The following is a 19,792-nucleotide window of genomic DNA, read 5'->3' as shown; positions in this document are numbered from 1 at the left end:
AGGTCCTCAGCTGGCCCTGGATGCCCATGTGTGCCCTGAGTGAGCGTGGTGACACCCAGGGAAGGAATGAGAGCCAAGGCTGATTCAGCTAAGTACACCCGGGCCCCGATGATGTAGCGGGCAAGGGCTTCTCCAGAGAAAGTTGTCAGGGGCACCAAAATGTCAAAGCAAGTGGGTTCTTGGAGATGCTCTGAGGAGCCAGAAAGTGACTGTGTGTCTCAATTAGCATGGCCTGGCTTCCCAACTCCCCACTCCCCCAGAGCCAGCTGGAGCCCGAAAGGCTCTGGACCTACTTTTTCCAGCCCTAGCTACATCTAGCCATGGGGATGATGAGGGTGCAAGAAAGCCCCACCTGCTAGATGGGAGCCCCCTGGGTACCTGTGAGCTGAGCATGATGACCTGGCATGGAGTGGACAGGGGACAACATGAAGGGTGGTCCCACAGGGTGACGTGAGCCCCCACTCACCACCTAGACCACCTTGGGGAGTGCCGCAGCCTCTCCAACCCATTTCCTTGGTGTCGGTTGCAATGGTGCTGCTCTGTAGTCACCATCCATAGACCTCTTATGAGTTAGACTAGCTATTTGAGTATCACTTATTATCCTTGTCCACAGTGTTGACACAGATTCAGTCAAAGTGGGGTTCTCACAGTGCCTCAGGATTTAATGAATCATGCCTGTGCAATGAAGTCTCCATAAAAATCTTAAAAGGAGAGATTTCAGAGAGCTTCCAGGTTGGTGAAGCAGAATGCCTCCATGTGCCGCCATGCTGGGTTCCAAACGCACAGAGGACTGAAGTTCCTTTGTTTGGGAACTTGCCCTGTGAATCTCTTCACTGGCTGTTGATCCCTTCCTTGTCTTCCTCTTTACCCTGGGGAGGCTGACCCTACTCTGCATCTCCCGAGCTTCCAGGCAGCTGCTTTCCATTTAAGTTGGGAGATGGCAGCAGGAAACTGCAGTTTTGGAGGACAGAGAGGGATGGTTATGTTTTCTTTGCTGCCTCCATGATGACGGCTCTTAACCAGATGATCTTCCTTTTACAACTTCCGCTGTTTAACTCCAAACACACCATCCCCACCCTTGCTCCATCAGCCTCTTTTACTATGGCTGAGAGAGACTAACAAGACCAGATTTACATGGCAGCGCTTGATCTCCTGCTGAAGCTTGAGCTCTTAACCACTTGAAACTGAATCTGCTTCTTTTCAAGAACAGAACAACTTCACGCAATGGAAGAAGTGGGTTGCCAACTCAGAAAACCAGGGGCTGAACTACTTTTGTTCTAGATACCAGTATATAGAATAATGCACTATTTTAAACTTGTTGTGAAGAAAAATTAAGAATGTACTTTATAAAACATAAAGCGCTACAAAAATTTTCATTATATTTCATGTATTTACACGCTATTATCTAAAATATATGCTGTCTAGATTGCTCAAAAAATGTGGGATTCTCAAAAATGGGTACCTTTCCTTCTCTCACACCTTCTTTGGTAAATATATCACCCCAAATATCAAACTCCATTTCTAGTCATTGATCCTGGAGAAATCACCTGAAACAGCAACAAAAATTCATGTTTGGCAAAGTATATTGCCATTGGGTTTAAGATGGAAAATAAGAGAGGACTAGCTAAATGTTTTGCGTCAAGAAATTGGTCCTGTAAATTATGATACATCCACAGGACAGACAGTTCTGCCTCACTTACTGAGGGACACATGGGAATTCTTAGTGACAGGGGGAAACGCTCATAGTATGATTTAATGGAGAGGAACAAGACTCTAAATATAAACTATGTTAAACATTCTAGAAAAGAGTCAGTAAAAGGAAAGAAAGGAAATACACTTTCTTGAGATGGTAGCTTTTGGGTCGTTATAGGTTAGGGGGTAGGTTTTGGGGGTATCGTTTTCTCCTAATATATAGATTTCACACACAACCTTATCCACATATATGTTCATGCATGCACCTGCAGCTGTATCACTGAGCTCCCTGGGCTGATGCAAGTGCTTCTCTAAGTCACAGTCCCCAGCCTTCACTGGTGGTGACGGTTATGCCCCAGCCAGGGCCAAGCACATGGATAGTGAGTGGATCCAGTTATGATGGGGAAGACAGCTCTATAAGGAGCAGCTGAACTGTGGAGGCCCAGGGAATGGGCCAGCAATGCTCCTCCAAGCCCTGATTTCAGGCTGGGGGACCAATGTGGGGACCAAGGACCTGACCTCTCCAGCTTAGAAAAGAGCAGAGGCCAGGGTTATAAAGCCTCTCCTTGCTGGGGGGTGGGGGAGAAACATCTGGCTGCTCTGAAGATTTATCTGAAGAGAATGTCTCCTCCCGCAGATCCGGCAAAAGCAGAACCAGGCCCCCCTGCCCCCCACCCCCACCCCGTGGCTCTGTGTGGCCAGTGTTTGTTCTCCCATTCACACCCTGAGGTTGCTGCTATTATGTGTCTGCCTGGCCTGTGAGTTAGATTTGGTCATAGACTTTCTTATCACAGGAAAGTCAGGCAGTAGGTGGAAGAACTTCCGTATCCTCACTTCTCCTTTCCTCCCCCTTTCTGAAGACAGTGTGGCCCCATGGGGAGGATCAGGGGCATCCATGGACCACCTTGGGCGTGTGAGGACCTAAAGACCCAGATGTAGAGGGAGCACTCACCTGGGGACCAAAGGGGAATCTCCATCACTGCTGCCGTCTCTGTCCCTGTAGAAACAATGGCATGAGACAGGTGTGGGCATCCTTATTTTAGAAATGTGGAGAGTGAGCCCAGGGAGCTCCTGGATCTTATCCAAGGCCTCGCAGCTAGAGAGCAGCAGGGCCAAGACCCCAGCCCAGCTAGGCCCTGGCTCTCCCCCTGCCCCAGCGGCACTCAGAATGCCTCTCTCCTACCCCCACATCACCACCACCAGCAGCAAAGGCAAGGTATTTGGTTGGCTAAAAAGTTCCTTCAGGTTCCCGCTATACTCTAGCTCCACTCCCCCCAGTGACTATTGTCTCTCTTCCCACTCGAAAGCCCTCCTTTCTAGATATGTATAATGATATAATCACCACCACTTAAGGGCTCACTTTATAAGTTCATATATTGGTGCAATTTCTCAGGAGAACCACTGAATTGGATGCAACAATGCCCATCACTTTTCAGTGGGGCAAACTACAACCCGCCTGAGGTCACACAACAGCAACATGGGGGGTGGGAAAGGGGTCTGATTCCAAAGCTTCTGCCAGAACCATCCCTTCAGAGAAGGTTCACTGAGGGCCCATCACATTCCCTTTATTAGAGGCTGAAGGTCTAACAGTGAACTGCGCTAAGACCCTCCCTTGGGGTTTTCTTTTCCATTCTAGGGTAGGGAGAGACAATAGGGAGTTAAAAATAGGGATTCAAGATTTACGGCCAGGGAGGTGATAAATCCTGAAGACACAAAAAAGGGGGAAAGGGAAAAAGAATAACTGAGGAGGTGATCAGGGAGGTCACCCAGAGGAGGCAACTTTTGGGCTGTGCTAGACTAAATGCTTTTGTCCCCTCCACCCCCCACCCTCCCCTGCTGCTGCTACTGCTGCTAAGTCACTTCAGTCCTGTCCGACTCTGTGTGACCCCATAGACGGCAGCCCACCAGGCTCCCTCGTCCCTGGGATTCTCCAGGCAAGAACACTGGAGTGGGTTGCCATTTCCTTCTCCAATGCATGAAAGTGAAAAGTCAAAGTGAAGTCGCTCAGTCGTGTCCGACCCTCAGCGACCCCGTGGACTGCAGCCTATCAGGCTCCTCATTCCATGGGATTTTCCAGGCAGGAGTACTAGAGTGGGATGCCATTGCCACCCTCCCCACCCCTACCCAATTTCATATGTTGAAACCTAACCTCCAGTGTGGTGGAATTAGGAGGCCATTGGGAGGTGACTAGGTCATGAAGGTGGAGTCCTCGTGAATGGGATTAGTGCCATTATAAAACAGACCCCAGAGGGCTCCCTCAGTCCTTCTGCCACTTGAGGACACAGAGAGAAAATGCCTGGCTATGAACCAGGAGGTGGCCCCCACCAGACATCAGACCTGCTGGCACTTTGATCTTGAACTTACTTCTCAGTGCCCAGAACTGTCAGAAATACATATCTGTTGCTTTAGCCCAGATATGTGGTAGCAACTGAACAACAACAACTGTGGCATTCATTATAGTAGCCACAAAGGACTAATGCAGGCCGAAATACTGGAGCCTGTGAGCCCTACAGACATTGGAATGAGGAATATCTCAAGGAGACACTCGCCAGGCGATGTGTTCCCAGGTGAGCCAGGGACCATGTGGCCACTGCAGAGTGAGTGAGGGCCAGAGTGCTAGGAGGTGCAGTGATGACAGGACAGGTTGGACCCCGCAGCACTCGGTGAGGGGTGGGAGGCCAGAGCAGGGGTCCAGCAGGAGCCATATGAACTGTGTATGAGAGAGGATTATCATTTCAACTGCTGTGCTGAGGACAGACCCTGAGTAAAGATGGGAGAGGCTGCGGCCATGGTTTAGGCAAGCGCCTGGATAAGAACCATGGTGCCACAGGTGATGAGGGATAGAGACATTTGGGGTGTATCTGGAATGTGGGGCAAATAAAACTTGCCAATGGATTAGATGTGGAGTGTGCAAAGAAAGAAAGAAAGAAAAAAGAGTCAGACTTTTGGCCTGAGCAGGGAGGATGGAGTTTACTACAAGGGGCGTGTGGTGTGGGGCAGAAATCAGCGCTAGATGAGGATGTGTTAAGCTCGGGGATGTATTAGATGTGAAGCACAGGTGCAGGGCAGGCCATCGGAGAGAGGAGTCTGGAGCTCGGGGAAAGGTGAGGGCTGAAGGTGTAGCTGGAGGTAGGGGGTTGCTCCAGCATCATGACGGTGCTCACAGACATGGGCTGGGGCCACATCCCAGCAAATGTAGATTAAGGAGAGGAGCCAGAACTGAGCCCTGGGCCTTGGACTCATGTGGCAGCACTGGAGCCCAGGACGAAGCAGGCAGTGAGCCAGGAGAAGCCCGGGGTGGGGGGCGAGCCATACCTGGGAGACTGGGCCAGGCTCCCCTGCAGTGGCTGGGCAGCCCTGTCACGACTTTCCTCCTGCTCAGTCTATGGCTGCCCTGTGCTCCCCAGGGCCTGTGTGTGTATGAGACTCCACATCCCCACACACGATAAACGTCACCACTGAGACCTCCCCTCTCTCACCTGCATCACAAAATTGGCCCCTGCCAGCAGGTCACCCCTGACAGCACACTGTTCTGCAAACTGAAGAAAAGATAAAGCTCCCTTCTTCACACCTTGTCTCCCTCCCACTCCTGGGCCCTTCCTCTGCTCCCCCTTATAGCAAAACTCCTCAAAAGGATTTCTATACCTTCTTTTGATGTTTCAGAGGTTTCTTTTTCAGTGAGATAAGCCTCCCTCATAATTGGTGCTTGGGGGGAAAACAAGTGGAGGGAGGAAATGGACAGAGAGAGGTGGGGGCTTGTTGAACAGAGAATTTGGATTGGGGATCACAGCACTGAGTAGGGGGGACCAGTCAATCTGGTGTGTGTGTGTGTGTGTGTGAATAGGGGGTGCTCTTAGCCTGGCTTGAGTTCAGCTGCACAGGAGGGGGAAGAGCTGTATTTACTGATCTAAACATGGGCCAGTAGGAGTAAAGGAGAAAAGGTTAAGAGAGTTCACATGTTCATTCAACAAAATTCATCTGGGGACACAGCAGCAAAAACGAAGAAAAACAGCTGAAATTCTTTTTCTGGAGTTTACATTCAAGGGAAAGGATACAAATAATACAAAGGAGAAAAACACAAGCTATGGAGTATACTAGACAGTGTGAAGACAAAAAAAAAGGACAAGGACCATGAGTAGGAGTTACAAATTTGAGTAAGTGTGGCCAGGGAGAGGTGGCATTTGACTACGACCTGAAGGGGGTATGGGAAAAGATATCCAGTGGAGATCTGGAGAAGAGTATCTCAGACAGCAGGAACAGCAGGCGCAAAGGCCCAGGGTGGGAGCAGCTCCAGTGTATTTAAGGACAAGCCAGAAGGCCAATGTGGCTGGAGTGGAGTGAGCCTGGGATGAGCTGTAGGAGATGCAGTCAGAGAAATAACAGCAGAGGATAATGGAGGGGCTAGAGAGCCCTGGACGAGCTTCAGTTCTTACTCTGAGGTATACAGGGGCCATAGAAGGATTTGGAGCAGAAGAGTACTGTGAACTGATTGTCATGCTGTCAGGATGGCTCTGGCCACTGTTCAGAGGAACGGGACCAGGCAGGGGCCATGGTACAGTTCAGAGAACCAAGGATGCTGGCTTGAACTTCAGTGGGAGAGATGAGAGGTGATGGGTTCAGAACATATTTTCTAGGAGGTCTGATTATGGGCTGTGGAGCCTAAGATGCTCGGCGGGGAAGTGAGTAGATGGAAGGTGATGGGCAGGGGAAGTGGTCAGGTACTGGATTCAAGATGCCCACTTGTCTGAGGAATTGCTGGAGTGAAGATGTGGAATCAGCAGAGGCCTGAGCTGTTGGAGATCAGGCCGCTTGAAATGAAGACTTTGGAAGTGCCCTGTGAATGTTTTATTCTGGTTATGACTGCAGGAGCTGATGCCAAAAGGCGGGAATTGAGGTTAATGGGGTGTGTGTGTGTGTGTGTGGACAGCTCACAGAATGATGCTGGTGAGACAGCTGAGATTCTGAGAGAGACAGCAGATGTCTGCTTGGAGGAGGAGAGCATGATGTGTATGTTCAGGAAGGAAGGAACAACAGCGTCTCCTGTTTCCACACTGTGCCCAGTTGTAAAGCCAGGTGTCTGCTGCAAGGGAGGGGAGGCGTATTCAGCCGGGTTGGGGTAGGAGGCTGGGTGGTGCAGCCTTTGGTCCCTGTGTTCTGAGCTGTCAGGGAGATGAAGGGATCTGGGGGCAGGGATAACTGGAAGGCCTGGGCGTCCAGGCATTTGTGTGCCTTCTTTCCCTGCAGCTGCTTTTCTCTGTCACATCGTTCAGTCCCCAGGTTGGACCTACTGGTGATTCAAGGGCTAACATCCCTGGCATCAAGACCACAGGGGCATGAGAAGCTGAGTGGTCTGTCCCTCCCCATTGTCTCGGTGTTGGGGATCAGCAAGCCACATCTGGTCCTTTTGTTGTACAGTGGGACGGGTCCACACCCCACTGCCTGACATTTCAGAACCTCTGGACTCTCCCAGGCCTCCTTTCAGGAACAAATCCTCTAAATTTATCCTTTATGGTTTCTCGTGTGTGGTGGACTGGTTGGCTGGAAGGAAGTTCCTGGGGATGGAGATGCTGTAGTACTCCTGCTTAGCTATGAAGTTCAGGTCATGTCACCTCCTCTGAGAAGCCTTCCCTGATTTCTGCATCAGGCTCATCTGCTGCTTCCTTTATTCCTTCAGGAGCTGCAACCTTTCTCATAAATATTTTAGGCTGTGCAGCCCATATATGGTCTCTGTTGCATATTCTTCTTTGTTTTATCGGTTTTCCTGTTTTTTCAAACAATCCTTTAAAAACATGTAAACCCTTCTTAGCTAAACAGGCCACAGGCTGGGTTTAGTCTGAAGGCTGTAGTTTGCTGAACAACTTGTTCAAATCATTACTAAAATGCTTTGTGGTCATCCATCTCTACACTCATTTTTGAGCTATAATGAGGGAGGATTGTATTTGACCCCTCACTATCTGACACAATGTTGGGTTGTTGGATGAATAAGTGATGTTGCATAAAATATCCTCTGACATGTCCCAACTGACTTTTTTATCATTATTTTTCCCACACACCTGCCTCTCACATGTTAAATAAATAATCTCTCTGAGAGTCTCCAAGTGAGCCATTAAACAGTCGTCACTTCACAGAGGTACACAAAGCTCCCAGCGATATTAATGGCTCTCATTTATTAAGTTCCTGGTTTGTAGTAGATCATCGTAAGGTGAAGCTGACATCTTGTGTGTGTGTGCAGCGCATGCACGTATGCCTGTTCATCTGTACATACGTGCATACGTTCACGTGGTCACCCATGTGGTTCAAGTACTGGCCACTTGGCCTCTGTGCGGGCCATAGTCATGCTGACATGTCTTTCATGGTCCCCGCTCTCCAGCTAGATCACGTGTGCTAAGCCTTACCACTTCTCCAAGGACTTAATTCACTTAAGAAATCATATAATTGCATTTTCAGCACAATTAGGTACCTAATTACATGGCTAAATGTCCTCGATCAGACTGCATGTGTAAATGATGATGATGTAGTTAGCCACGCTTTGTTATTGGGTTCCATAAGTTGGAGAACAGGAGACAGAAAATGCTTTTCTCTTCCCTTTGTGAGCTTTGACAGGCAGGATCCACAGAGACCCATGTCAGGCCTGGAAAGTGAAAAGGATGGTGGCAAGAGGTGGTAGGGTGTGCTGCCCTGGGATCTGGTCAAAGCCTCAGGGAGAGCCTGTCAGACGAAGGAGTGGGGTGCTTGCATTCTACAGACAGACACTAGTACTTCCTCCAGGATGTACTAAGGGGATCCAGAGTGAACCAGAGATACAGGACTTTGAATTCATGAACTCAAAAGGTGAAGATGGAGGGACTGATCCTTGAGGAAGGAAAGCATGTTCCCCCTCCACTCCCTGGAATTCTTCTCTTCCTCCCAAGCCAGGGAGGGGGCTGCATCAAGGGACTCTGCCTTCTCCTTACCCTGGGTGGAGGCATGCTGGGCTCATTATTGCTACGTGTGCAATGGGGTCTGAGGGTATTTGTGAGGATGACATGAGATGATGCATATGATGGTATCTGCACACACTCACAGATGAGTCTGGGCACAATACATGTTAGCTGATACTGTGAGTAAGAACACTGTAGATTTTTTTTCCTACTGGAATAGTGTTTGAAAAGCGTGCTAGGAAAGAGAGGGTGCATTCTGATCTAAATACTGGGAATGTGTTGCTCGAAGTGGTGGTAAAGAGAAAGGAGAATGCACATCAGAAAACTGCTCTTTACAAAAACTGTCTGAAAGTGTTTCAAGAGAGCACCTTGTAGGTGAAGGGAGGGTGGACTGCAATAGATGGTCATGAATCCTGGCTCCTCCACTTTAACCGTCTCCAACCCTCAACTCACTGATCTGTAGAGAAGGATGCACCTGTATGGTTCCCAGGAGAATTGTATCCAACATATGACAGCTCTTCCTATCATTCCCACCTTTTTGAGAATAGCTCCTTCTCCTGTCTCTCTCTCTCTCTCTCTCTCACACACACACACACACATACTTGGCTTCTGGATGTAGGGTGCCTCTGGGAGCAGAACAGGGGACCAGTTCTTGTGACTTGGGGGGCAGGGAGTGTTTGTTTGTCTCCTGGAATACTTGGGCTTCCTGAGCACGTCCACTGTGCTGTTAGTACTCTTTTTGTCCTCTGGCTATCAGGGCAGGAAAGGGGCTTCAGGAAGTCATCAGCTCATCTCTTCAGTTTGCATCAGGCAATGGAGCTAAGAAGTTGCCTGGCTCTAGTTCAAGCCCCTGCACAGTCTTTGTGCTTGGGAAGGAAAAGCCATTTTTCTTCACTGCTCCCACCCCACCACCCCTGTGTCCCACCCTCCCTCTGGTTTCCTCCCTGATGAAGACACTTTACAATCCATCACCCTGACACACTCCTGCTCTGTCTTTCCAGCATCTCTCTCCCTTAAAGGTCTTGTGATTTATGTTTCACTCACATTAATCTTTTAAAAGCAAAGAAGTCATAAACACACACATAATTCTTCCTCCTGTCAGCTGAAATCCCATGACACAAATCAACTGCCATCTAAATTAAATGTTTCTTTCACAGAAAGTGAAAAATGCCCTGGAAACCTAATCAAATAAAGCCAACAAACTTAAACTTTGTTTCACTTCAGAATTTTGTAGGTGGTTTATTTAAAGTCCCACAACTGGTTAATGTCTAATGACCAACAGGAAGGGTGAATTTCACTCTCCTGTTATTTTAATGCAGCTAATATAAACAGAAAGGATTGTCCATATAGCCTTATCAGGGATCTCAGCACCTCAAAATTGGGTTTGAAATCTAACACATATTAGGGGGTTAAGGCAAAGTATAAACACAATTTACTATTCTTTGGACAGGTGTACCGATTTCTTAAGCAAACCAAGTAGAGAGAGCAAAAATAGAGTTAGCAAAATAGGCATTAGCTATCTACAGAGTTGGATCTATTCGAGTAATCAGGATTAGGGAGGGACTGCCAGATAAGTCAGATGGTCTAAGACAACGTAGATTTGAATACTTTTTATCCTTCTTAGTATGAATGACTTTACATTAAAACAAATGCAATGTTTAATTTTATACCTCCTATTTGGAATAGGAAAAGGAAGGGAAAAATATCAATGACTAAATTCAGTACATGTTTTTAGTTTATTTTCCTCTCTTCCTTTTCCTTGTCTTATTACATCTTCCACCATCACTATCCCATTTGATATCATTAATAAACTTTATCACTCATCTGCTTGGTGAGTAATGAGTAATGAAGAGTCTTAAAGGTGAGGTTAGATGAACTGAGTCTTCTCCTGTAGGCAATGAGCAGATGAGAGATTATAGAAAATTTCTAGAAAGTTTGTAGTACAGCAGTGGAGAGGAAAGTCTTCTCTCTTCTCAGTTTAGAAGAGCCCTTTGGAGCTACCAAGAAAGGATCAGCAGGACTGAGAAAGAGGAAAGAGACCAACAGGACTGAGAGTAATGGATGTGGGGAAGGAGGTATAGTTGTGAGGCAGGGGTTCCAGGAAGGCACACTTGACAGTGCTGGGAGTCTTGAAGGTTAGAGAGTCTGAGGTTCTGGAAGGAGTGTGGTTAGTAGTTAAGAAGACATGTGTGTTGGGAGTGCTATAAGCAGTATGAATAAGGATTTATTGTTTTGTATTTAAGTATATCCAGTCATTGAATAACTTCCACAATTGCATCACTTAAAATATTAAAAATTAATTAGCTTCAGATTTTCAAATTTATATAAAAATAGGTTTTTGACCTGCTGTGGGAGGCATCCATGAACTAGATGGAAAGGATGAATAAGAAGGAAATCTCAAAAGCTTCCCTAAAAATGTTTTTAAGAGTGGGAATGCTTCATATACTCAGAGTCTTTGCAGTTAGGGACCTGGCCTGGGGCTTGAGACAGTGGGCTTGCTCAGAGCAGCAGGAGCCTCTGGCTCATGGTCCTCAACTCTGACTGGACAGTAGCATCTCATGAGAGCCTTTGAAAAGCACTCATGTTCTGATAAAATGCAGGATGCTAGTTAAATTCGACTTCTAGATAAATAGCAACACAATTTTTAGTATGTCCCAAATAATACATGCCAGCTCCACGGACTGTTCAGTTCTTTTGTCAACTTAACAGATCCACTGTGAGTTCCCTAATAGGGATCCACCCAGAGGAGACCACTGGGAGATCCCAGGCCTAAATGCAGAGTGACAGCCACAAGCCAGTCCAAATTCCCACATTGTCATCTCACACATTCACATCGTTCCTGTCCCATGTCAGCCCCTTGTAGGTCACATGAACTCCAATTATATTTTGCACCCCCAGGCTCTGGCTCTTGCTGTGCCCTCTGCCTGGAATGTCCACTCCACCTGGCTTATCTGGTGAATGTCCACACATCAATCCACACTGGTCCAATGCCACCTGTAGAGGGTATCTGTTCTGACCTTCTGGAAGGAAGTGACCTTCTGTTTCCATGGACAGACTCATCAAACACATCAAAGAACTCTGGGGCACAGTGAGGGCTCTGGCATCTTCCCTTTGGTGTCTGATATTTTGCCAGGTGACCTACACATGGTAGGTGACCATCTATGTGATCATCAAAAGCTTACTGAGTGAAAGCTCCTCCCAGCAGTGCAGTGAAACACAGCAGGAAATTTATCCAGATATGTAGTTACAAAAGCAGGAGTTGGCAGTGATCGCAAAACACAATGTATCAAGCATCTACTAGCTGCTAGGTGTGAAGACCATCTCTCTTGCCTTTATCACTACAGAGAACATTTATACATGCTGGTCCTCTGGCTCTCAGGATTACACATGAGGCTTTGACTGATTCCAGGGGAGAGATTTGAGGAGTCCTGCTGTTTCTTCTGTAGACACAGCTCATGAGAGCAGCCACCCTGGCTGGTCCTATTGCTCTGCCCCTCAGCCTGCCTTTTCTCTGGCCTTGAGTAGTTGTCAGCCTCAGTCTGGGAAAGATGGTTTCTTGATATATCAGGTTCCTCTAGTTCCTCTAGTCTCAGTTCTCCAGCTTGGTGTCCATCTCAGGGCAGACCACCTGTGTGGTCCTGTTTTAGGGACTAAGAGTCAGGAGCTGCTGCTCCTCTTGGCTGTGCTGTCAACCCTTTTAAAAAATGTATTATTTATTTGGCTGTATCAGGTCTTAGTTGTGGCATATGGACTCTCAAGCTGTGACCCCCAGGCTCCAGAGTGTGTGGGCTCAGTAGCTGTGGCACACAGGCTTAGTTGCTCTGAGACATGTGGAATTTTAGCTCATCGACTAGGGAATGAACCCATGTCCCCTGCGTTACAAGGTGGATTCTTAACCACTGGACCACCAGTGAAATCCCCATGAGGTTTGCTTTGACAGCATTCTTGCAGGTCATCTGAGAACAGGCTGTACCCCTCTGCACCCACCCTGCAGGCCTCTTCGGTGGCTGCACATCCAGTCACTGGCCCAGGATGCCAAGTGACCGTGTAGGACCTGCCTGCATGGAAGCCTGCTGTCTCTGCTTGTCTTGGAGGGATCTTCAACCTCATATGTATCCATGTACCTAAACACCTGGAGCAGGGGGCAGCCAGCAGATCAGCTGGGCTCCTGCTACTGCTTTTTATGAGTCTGCTCTGTGCTGGGGATTCACTCACATCATTTCACACTCAAGATGCTTCTCATTCAAAACCTTTCTCATAGGACAGCCACAAATCACGAGTAGCTCTCATGAACTGAACTCCTGCAAACAACCTTGCCAGACTGGAGTTTCCATCCCTCCTTTAAATATAAAAAGACTGGAGCTTAGAGACAGTGTCCAAGGACAGAGCCAGGATTCAAACCCAGACTGAGGCTCTACTGTTGACCTTGCTGCTCGGCCCTGGCCCTGTCTCGCAGTGTAGGGCAAAGCCTGGTGGTAGAACCCTGGTGACCAGTGGAGGCAAGATGCCCTCCACCTGTGAAATCCTGGGTGCTCCCAGCAGGGCACTGGACATAGGGATGACCAACCCATTTTAAAAATGGGACAAATAAGGTCAGAAAGGCCAAGTCACTTTTCTTTTTACATATATGCTTATTACAGGAAAGGTATTTTTCTTAAAGAAATTTTTTTTTAGTTGGAGGATATTTGCTTTACAATGTTGTGTTGACTTCTGTCATATAACAATGCAAACCAGTCATAATTATATATATGTATGCCCTCCCACGTGAGCCTCCCTCCCCACTCCCATGCCACCCCTCTAGGTCATCACAGAGCTCCAGGCTGGGCTCCCTGTGTTATACAGCAGCTTCCCACGAGCTGTCCGTTTTACACGTGATAGCGTATGTCAGTGCTACCCCCCAATTCGTCCCACTCTCTCTCTTCCTCGCTGTGCCAAGTCCATTCTCTATGTCTGTGTCTCCATTCCTTCCCTGCAAATAGGTCCATCGGTACTATTCTTCTAGATTCCATATGGCCAAGTCACTTTTCACAAAACAGTCAGCTAGCCCAGTCTGTCCTACCTCAAGGACAGGAAATTTAACATTGACCGAAGCTTAAAGGAAAAGAAGTTAATGTTTGAAGGTAGAATTTCTGTCTTCAAATGGGGTGTGTGGGGGGCGGTGGGGTGGGGGGATGAGCTCTTTGATCTCCTTCAAACCAGAGCTCCCAGGAAGGGGGCAGACAGCCTGAGCTTTTGGGTCTGGCAAACCTACTTCAAACGTGATCACGCCACATTAGACCAAACGCCTTAACACCTCCCCTTCCCCAGCCTTGGGGTGTCTTATCCAGGACTAGGAACAGTAGGGCCTCACAGGGAAGGGCTCAAACCACACATTTGATCTCGATATGTGCCTGGGAGGAGCCAGCTCCCACTGTCCTGTCAGAGCTTCCTAGGGTCCTTTGTCCCATCAGCCTCATGGCCAAACCTCTGTCCCCAGTGGCTTCCTATCAGGTCCTCTTGCCTGTGGTCACCGGGAGTCAGCTCTAGTGCCTAAGAAAGTAAAGAAGCTTCCTGGGTCTGGCAACCCCCACTTCTGATGGGTCAGGCCCTGAGGGCAGGTTGAGAAAGCAGCTGGTGAGCTGGGCCCAGGCCCATTTTATCAGCACCAGGCCCGCCCAGTGCTGGCACCAGATCCACTGCTGCTGTCTGATAAGAGGCTCCGCTCTGCTTTCTTGAAACCATCTGGAGCTTATCAGAGGCAGACCTGGGTGAAGGAGCCATTTCCATCAGCGTGAATAAAGGAAGGGAAGAAAAAAAACCCGGGAGAAATAGAATGCCTTTGCATGCAGACACAGTCAGGCTATACGCCTGATGCTGGTGCAAGGCAGATTCACAGGCACAGGCAACCCCACTCAGAAGCCAGCGGGACCTAAGCTGAAAGCAAAGAGGATGGCTCCCTGATAGTGCTGCCGGCCATGTCTCCTGTGGTGTGTGTGTGTGTGTGTGTCTCGGTGGTGGTGGTTTGGTGGCTTAGTCACTAAGTCATGTCCAACCCTTGTGACCGCATGGACTGTAACCTGCTAGGCTCCTCTGTCCATGGGATTCTCCAGGCAAGAATACGGGAGTGGGTTGCCATTTCCTTCTCCAAGTGTTGGGGATGCAAACCAGGTTCAAGTGTGAAGCATTTATCCTCTTAGATTTTAATTTTTTATTGAAGACTAGTTGATTTACAATGCTGTGTTAGTTTCAGGTATATAGAACAGTGATTCAGTTACATATATAAATGTGTGTATGTGTGTACACACACACACACACACACACGCATATACGAGCTTCCTAGGTGGCACTAGTGGTAAAGAACTTGCCTGCCAATGCAGGCGACATAAGACACATCGGTTCGTTCCGTGGTTTGGGAAGATCCCCTGGAGGAGGGCATGGCAACCCACTCCAGTATTCGTGCCTGGAGAATTCCATGGACAGAGGAGCCTGTGGGGAACAGTCGCAAAGAATCAGACATAACTGAAGTGACTTAGCATACACATAAGCAGTGTGTATATATTAATCTTATATTAATCCCCAACTTCTAATTTATCCCTCCTTCCTTTCCCATTTGGTAACCATACATTTGTTTTCTGTCTGTGGGTCTATTTTTGTTTTGTAAATAAATTCATTTATATCTTTGTTTTTAGATTCCACATATAAGCAATATCATATGGTAATAGTCTTTGTCTTACTTCAGTTAGTGTGATAATCTCTTGGTCCATCCATGCTGCTGCAAATGGTATTATTTTATACTGTTAATGGCTGAGTAAAAAATGTCCCCTAGGTTCATAGCACAAAAAGCACTCAGCATCATGGAGGAGGATACTGCCTGCCAGTAGGTGAGCCTGTGGTGTGCAGACATTATGGAATTGAGTGACAGCTGGACTGTGGGGTTGGCTCTTCTATTTGCTATTGGTGTGGCCTTGGTACAGTCATTTGTCCCTTTTACAGGAACACTTAGGGTACTGAGTTTTGTGAGGACCCCAGACCCTTCATTTAAGTGGTGTCTAAGAGCACTCCCCTCCCTGGTGGGCATGGACAGCCTGCCTGGCCCCTTGGCTTAGAGAGATCTCAGGGGAGGCTGACCCTCCCTTCACACCCTCTGGCCTGTCCCAGGCTGCAGGGAGAACCAGGCAAGATGAGAAACATGTCCATGCACTGGTATATGCGAGAGGTTCCAAGTACAAAGGGTGCTCGGGTGACCCGAAGCCTAGCATGCCTGTCCCCGTGGAGATGAAAAGCCAGTCACTTGAAGAGCACCTGGATTCGCGTGCAGGGATGATATTATCTGAGGGCAGGAGGCAGCCAGGATGAGCTCCTGAGCCATATTTAATTGGCCCCCATCACTTAACCGGATGGTTTCCGGGGCAGCTCAGCAGATTAAACACAACAGTGTGTAAACAAAAAGCAGATGAAACCTCAACCTCTGTCCCCGCCTAATGAACCTGGCTGCTAGTGGGACTTTCCTCCGTGAGCAGTTGCATTAATTTGTGCCTCTTACATGGGGGTGCAGAGAGACTCAAGTGGTAGAATCCTGGCTTCTAAGCTGAGCTGCAGGAGCCCACACTGGTCTCATCACCCTTCTGATATCAGGGAGATGGAGCCTGTGTTTCTAGGCTGCTCTTTCACTCCACCAGGGACTCAAGCACACATGTGCACACAGGCAGAGGTCAGGTTTCAGAAGCCTCGCTGGAATTGATGGTTGCGTCTTCTGTGTGAAGCTTCCGGGTTAGGCTGAGAGTGTTGTGGGGACCACCTTTCCCAGGCAGGTGGCAGCTTGGACCCCAGGAGTCTTGGGCCTGAGAGCACCCTTGTCCACATCCTTTCCTGATTCTCTTCTCCACCCCTGCTGGGCCAGACCCTGCAGCCCTGGGGACTGCTCTGTGCCTTCTGCTGGACTGTTTCCCCAGGGCTTACGTGGACCCAGAGCTGGGAGGGAGATGGCAATGTCCCCCTCTCTGGCCCTGCATGGGGTTCTGTCCCACATTGTAACACTCCTAGCTGGTCCCCGAGAGTCCTGAGTGCCTGTGAGGGCAGGTGCCAGGAACCTCATACCCATATTCATTTCCTGTAGAGCTCATCATGGCCCTGCAGAAAAACTCCACCCAGAAGATGCAACCAGTAATTTCAGAGAGGCTCTGAAAGCCAGCCACTGTGGGTGTGTGTACGTGTGTGTACGTGCACGTGCGTGTGCACACGCACATGTGGGCCTGCAACTAAGGCATCTTTCAGGACATTGGAGAACAAATGGCAACGCACTCCAGTACTCTTGCCTGGGAAATCCCATGGACAGAGGAGCCCGGTGGGGTATAGTCCGTGGGTCTCAAAAGAATCAGATATGACTGAGCACACGCACATAAACACAAATGGGGTGCCTGGTGAAGGCCTCCGTCACCACTGCACCTCAGGCATCACTTAGGAGTTCTCTGCCATCCTCTTCTCTCCTTCTCAGCCCCCAGTACGTGTAACAGCTAACTCAGAACCTTGCTAGAGCCTTAGCAGAGATGCTGAGGGGCTCCTCACTCGGGATGAGAAACCTTCTGGCAGGGAAAATTCAGGAAGGTGGTAGAATTCCAGCTGCTACAAGGGGTGCTGGGAGACAGTCCCATTGGCCCTGTGCTGCCTTACCTGTCTGACTTCATCTCCTAGTCACCACTTCCCACTCCTCTCCCCACTGCACTGCCTCCTATCAGTTCCTCGATCAGGCCAAGCCTGGTCCTACTGCAGGACCTCTGCATGTGCTGTGCTCTGCCTCTTGTGCCTCCTCTCAGATATTCAATCCCATGTTTGGCTCCCTGGCTTCCTTTAGGTCTTTCTCAAATATCAACTTCCCCAGTGAAGATTCTCTGCCCCCTCTCTTTAGAATGGCACCACCTCTTGTCCCTTGGGCCTCTCTCCTTTCCTGGCTTGATCTTCCTCCCCACACTTAGCGTCATCTGACTTATTGAGCACTCTACCTGCAGGTCTTGTGTCCGTCACCACTGAAATGTAAGCTCTCTTTTTGGATGACTGTTGGTTTGTGCACTGTCAAATCCCCAGGGCCTGACACACAGTGGGTGCTCAAAACACACTCATGGGCTGGGCTAAAAAGCTTGCTGATGCCGGTGGCAGAGGCAGAGTAGGAGTGTAGACTCAGGGAATCTGTTGTTGAACTCAGGGTCCACTATCTCATAACTGGTGAAATGTGGACATACTTTTTCCTCTGAGTCAACATATCCAATCTGAAAAGAGGGATAATAACCTCCTGAGATGGGGAAAGATGTCATTAAGTTGGGTAAAGAAAATGTGGTACTTATATACAATGGAATATTACTCAGCCATTAAAAGAATGAAATGATGCCATTTGTAGCAACGTGGATGGATCTAGAGAGCGGCATACGGAAGTAAGAGAAAGAGAACTAGCGTATGATATTGCTTAAATGTGGAATTAAAAAAAATGATACAAAGGAACTTATTTACAAAGCAGAAACAGACTCACAGACTTTGAGAACCAACTTATGGTTATCAGAGGGGAATGGTTAGCAGGAGGGATAGACTACAAGTGTGGAGTTGACATGTACACATTGTTTCATTTAAAATGGACAACCAACAAGGACCTACTATATAGCACAGGAACTCTGCTCAATATTATATAACAATCTAAATGGGAAAAGAATTGGAAAAAGAACAGGTAAGTGTATAACTGAATCACTCTGCTGTACACCTGAAACTAACATATCATTGCTAATTAACCATATGCCAATATAAAATAAAAAGTTAAAAAAAGAAAAACAAAACCAGGTTCAGGACAACGCTCCTAGCCCAATGCCTGCTTGGGCCCTTCTGAGAAGCCCTGTTTTCTGAACGAGATGGGAGAGCTGTCTGGTCCAGGCACAGCCTGTCTGATGTTTGGCTCTTTTTCCTATACCTGCCCAGATGGGGTGAGGATTTTCTGCAAGGCAGTAGGAGAGCCCCAGCTGCCTATGTTTATGGGGCCAGGGGTAGACAGGTGAAAAGAAGGCAAAAGAAGGTAAAAGCCACAAGAGGGACAAGCTTCCCTTGGCAGCTTGGGTGGATCAGGTCACAGGAATGAGTCATTCCATCTTCACCCAGGTAAGCCAGGCCTGGCCTGATGGGCGTACCTGGCTGCTACCTGGTCCCTAGCCTCGGCTGCAGGTCTTTCTTCTGTGCCTTCTCATCCATCCATGAGGCTATGGCTTCCCCCAGAGAGAAGTGCAGTGGGGCCAGGTGGGCTCCAGGGCTAGAATTCAAGCCACTGGAGATGCTCCTGTTGGTTTAAGACAGCAGTTGGGAAACTTTTTTTGAGGAAGGGCCACACACTAAATAGTCTGTACACCATGTGGTCTCTGCTACAACTCTGCTGTTGTCCCTTGAAGGAAGTTTGTTTATACAAACGAATGGGTACAGCTGTGTTCCAATAAAGTGAAAGTGAAAGTCACTCAGTTGTGTCCAACTCTTTGCGACCCATGAACTATACAGTCCATGGAATTCTCCAGGACAGAATACTGGAGTGGGTAGCCTTTCCCTTCTCCGGGGGATCTTCCCAATCCAGGAATCAAAACGGGATCTCCTGCATTGCAAGCAGATTCTTTACCAGCTGAGCTACCAAAGAAGCCCATTCCAATAAAACTTTATTTGTAAAAACAGGCATCCTATGGGCCTTAGTCTGCAAACGCTTGGCTTAAGTCTCTGTGTCACTGAGCCTCTCTCTTCCCCCTCATGCTAATATTTGCATTGTGGTAGCTCAGTGCTAGGCCTGGGCCTTTCCTACATCTCATTTAAAGTGCCCATGAGGATGGAGCCTTGAGTGGCTAAGCTGCATCTTGAACCCAGGTCTGACATGTTTGCAGCCTTTCAAATGGCCACCCTCTGCTCATTTTTTCTTGGGGAGGGCCCTGCTCAAAGGAGCAAGGAGAACCATAGAGAGGCCACAGGCAGAAAGCAGGGCAGTGAGAGGTGCAAGCTGAAAGATCATTAGCTATAAGAACACAGGACACCATCCACTGCTGTGGCCACTTTGCACAGATTGCAGAGTCTGGCTGTACCCATGGCTCACTGTGCCCTGAACACTCCATAAGTATGACAGGATGCAGGTACCGGGGCCATGGAGGCCAGAGAGGGTGAGTCACCAACTCAAGTTCACCTACACTGGTTATTGG

The 19,792-nt window shown here is 48.4% G+C and overlaps 1 protein-coding gene across 2 annotated transcripts in view; it reads right to left on the bottom strand.

The window, feature by feature from the left end:
- The window catches only part of GYPC (glycophorin C (Gerbich blood group)), a 48,907-nt gene that overhangs the window by 14,761 nt on the left and 14,354 nt on the right, over nucleotides 1-19,792 (bottom strand). Inside the window, exon 2 of one of the 2 annotated variants that reach the window (XM_027563023.1) lies at nucleotides 2,645-2,689. The exons of the other annotated variant lie outside the window; for it this stretch is intronic. Coding sequence (XP_027418824.1) covers nucleotides 2,645-2,689 — 45 coding nt within the window. The remainder of the gene's footprint in view (nucleotides 1-2,644; nucleotides 2,690-19,792) is intronic. 2 annotated transcript variants of the gene reach the window in all.

The sequence above is a fragment of the Bos indicus x Bos taurus genome, chromosome 2, assembly GCF_003369695.1.
Source record: "Bos indicus x Bos taurus breed Angus x Brahman F1 hybrid chromosome 2, Bos_hybrid_MaternalHap_v2.0, whole genome shotgun sequence".
Classification (NCBI taxonomy): domain Eukaryota; kingdom Metazoa; phylum Chordata; class Mammalia; order Artiodactyla; family Bovidae; genus Bos; species Bos indicus x Bos taurus.
The sequence above is the reverse complement of the archived record's forward strand: the minus strand, read 5'-3'. Positions and strand labels throughout refer to the sequence as shown.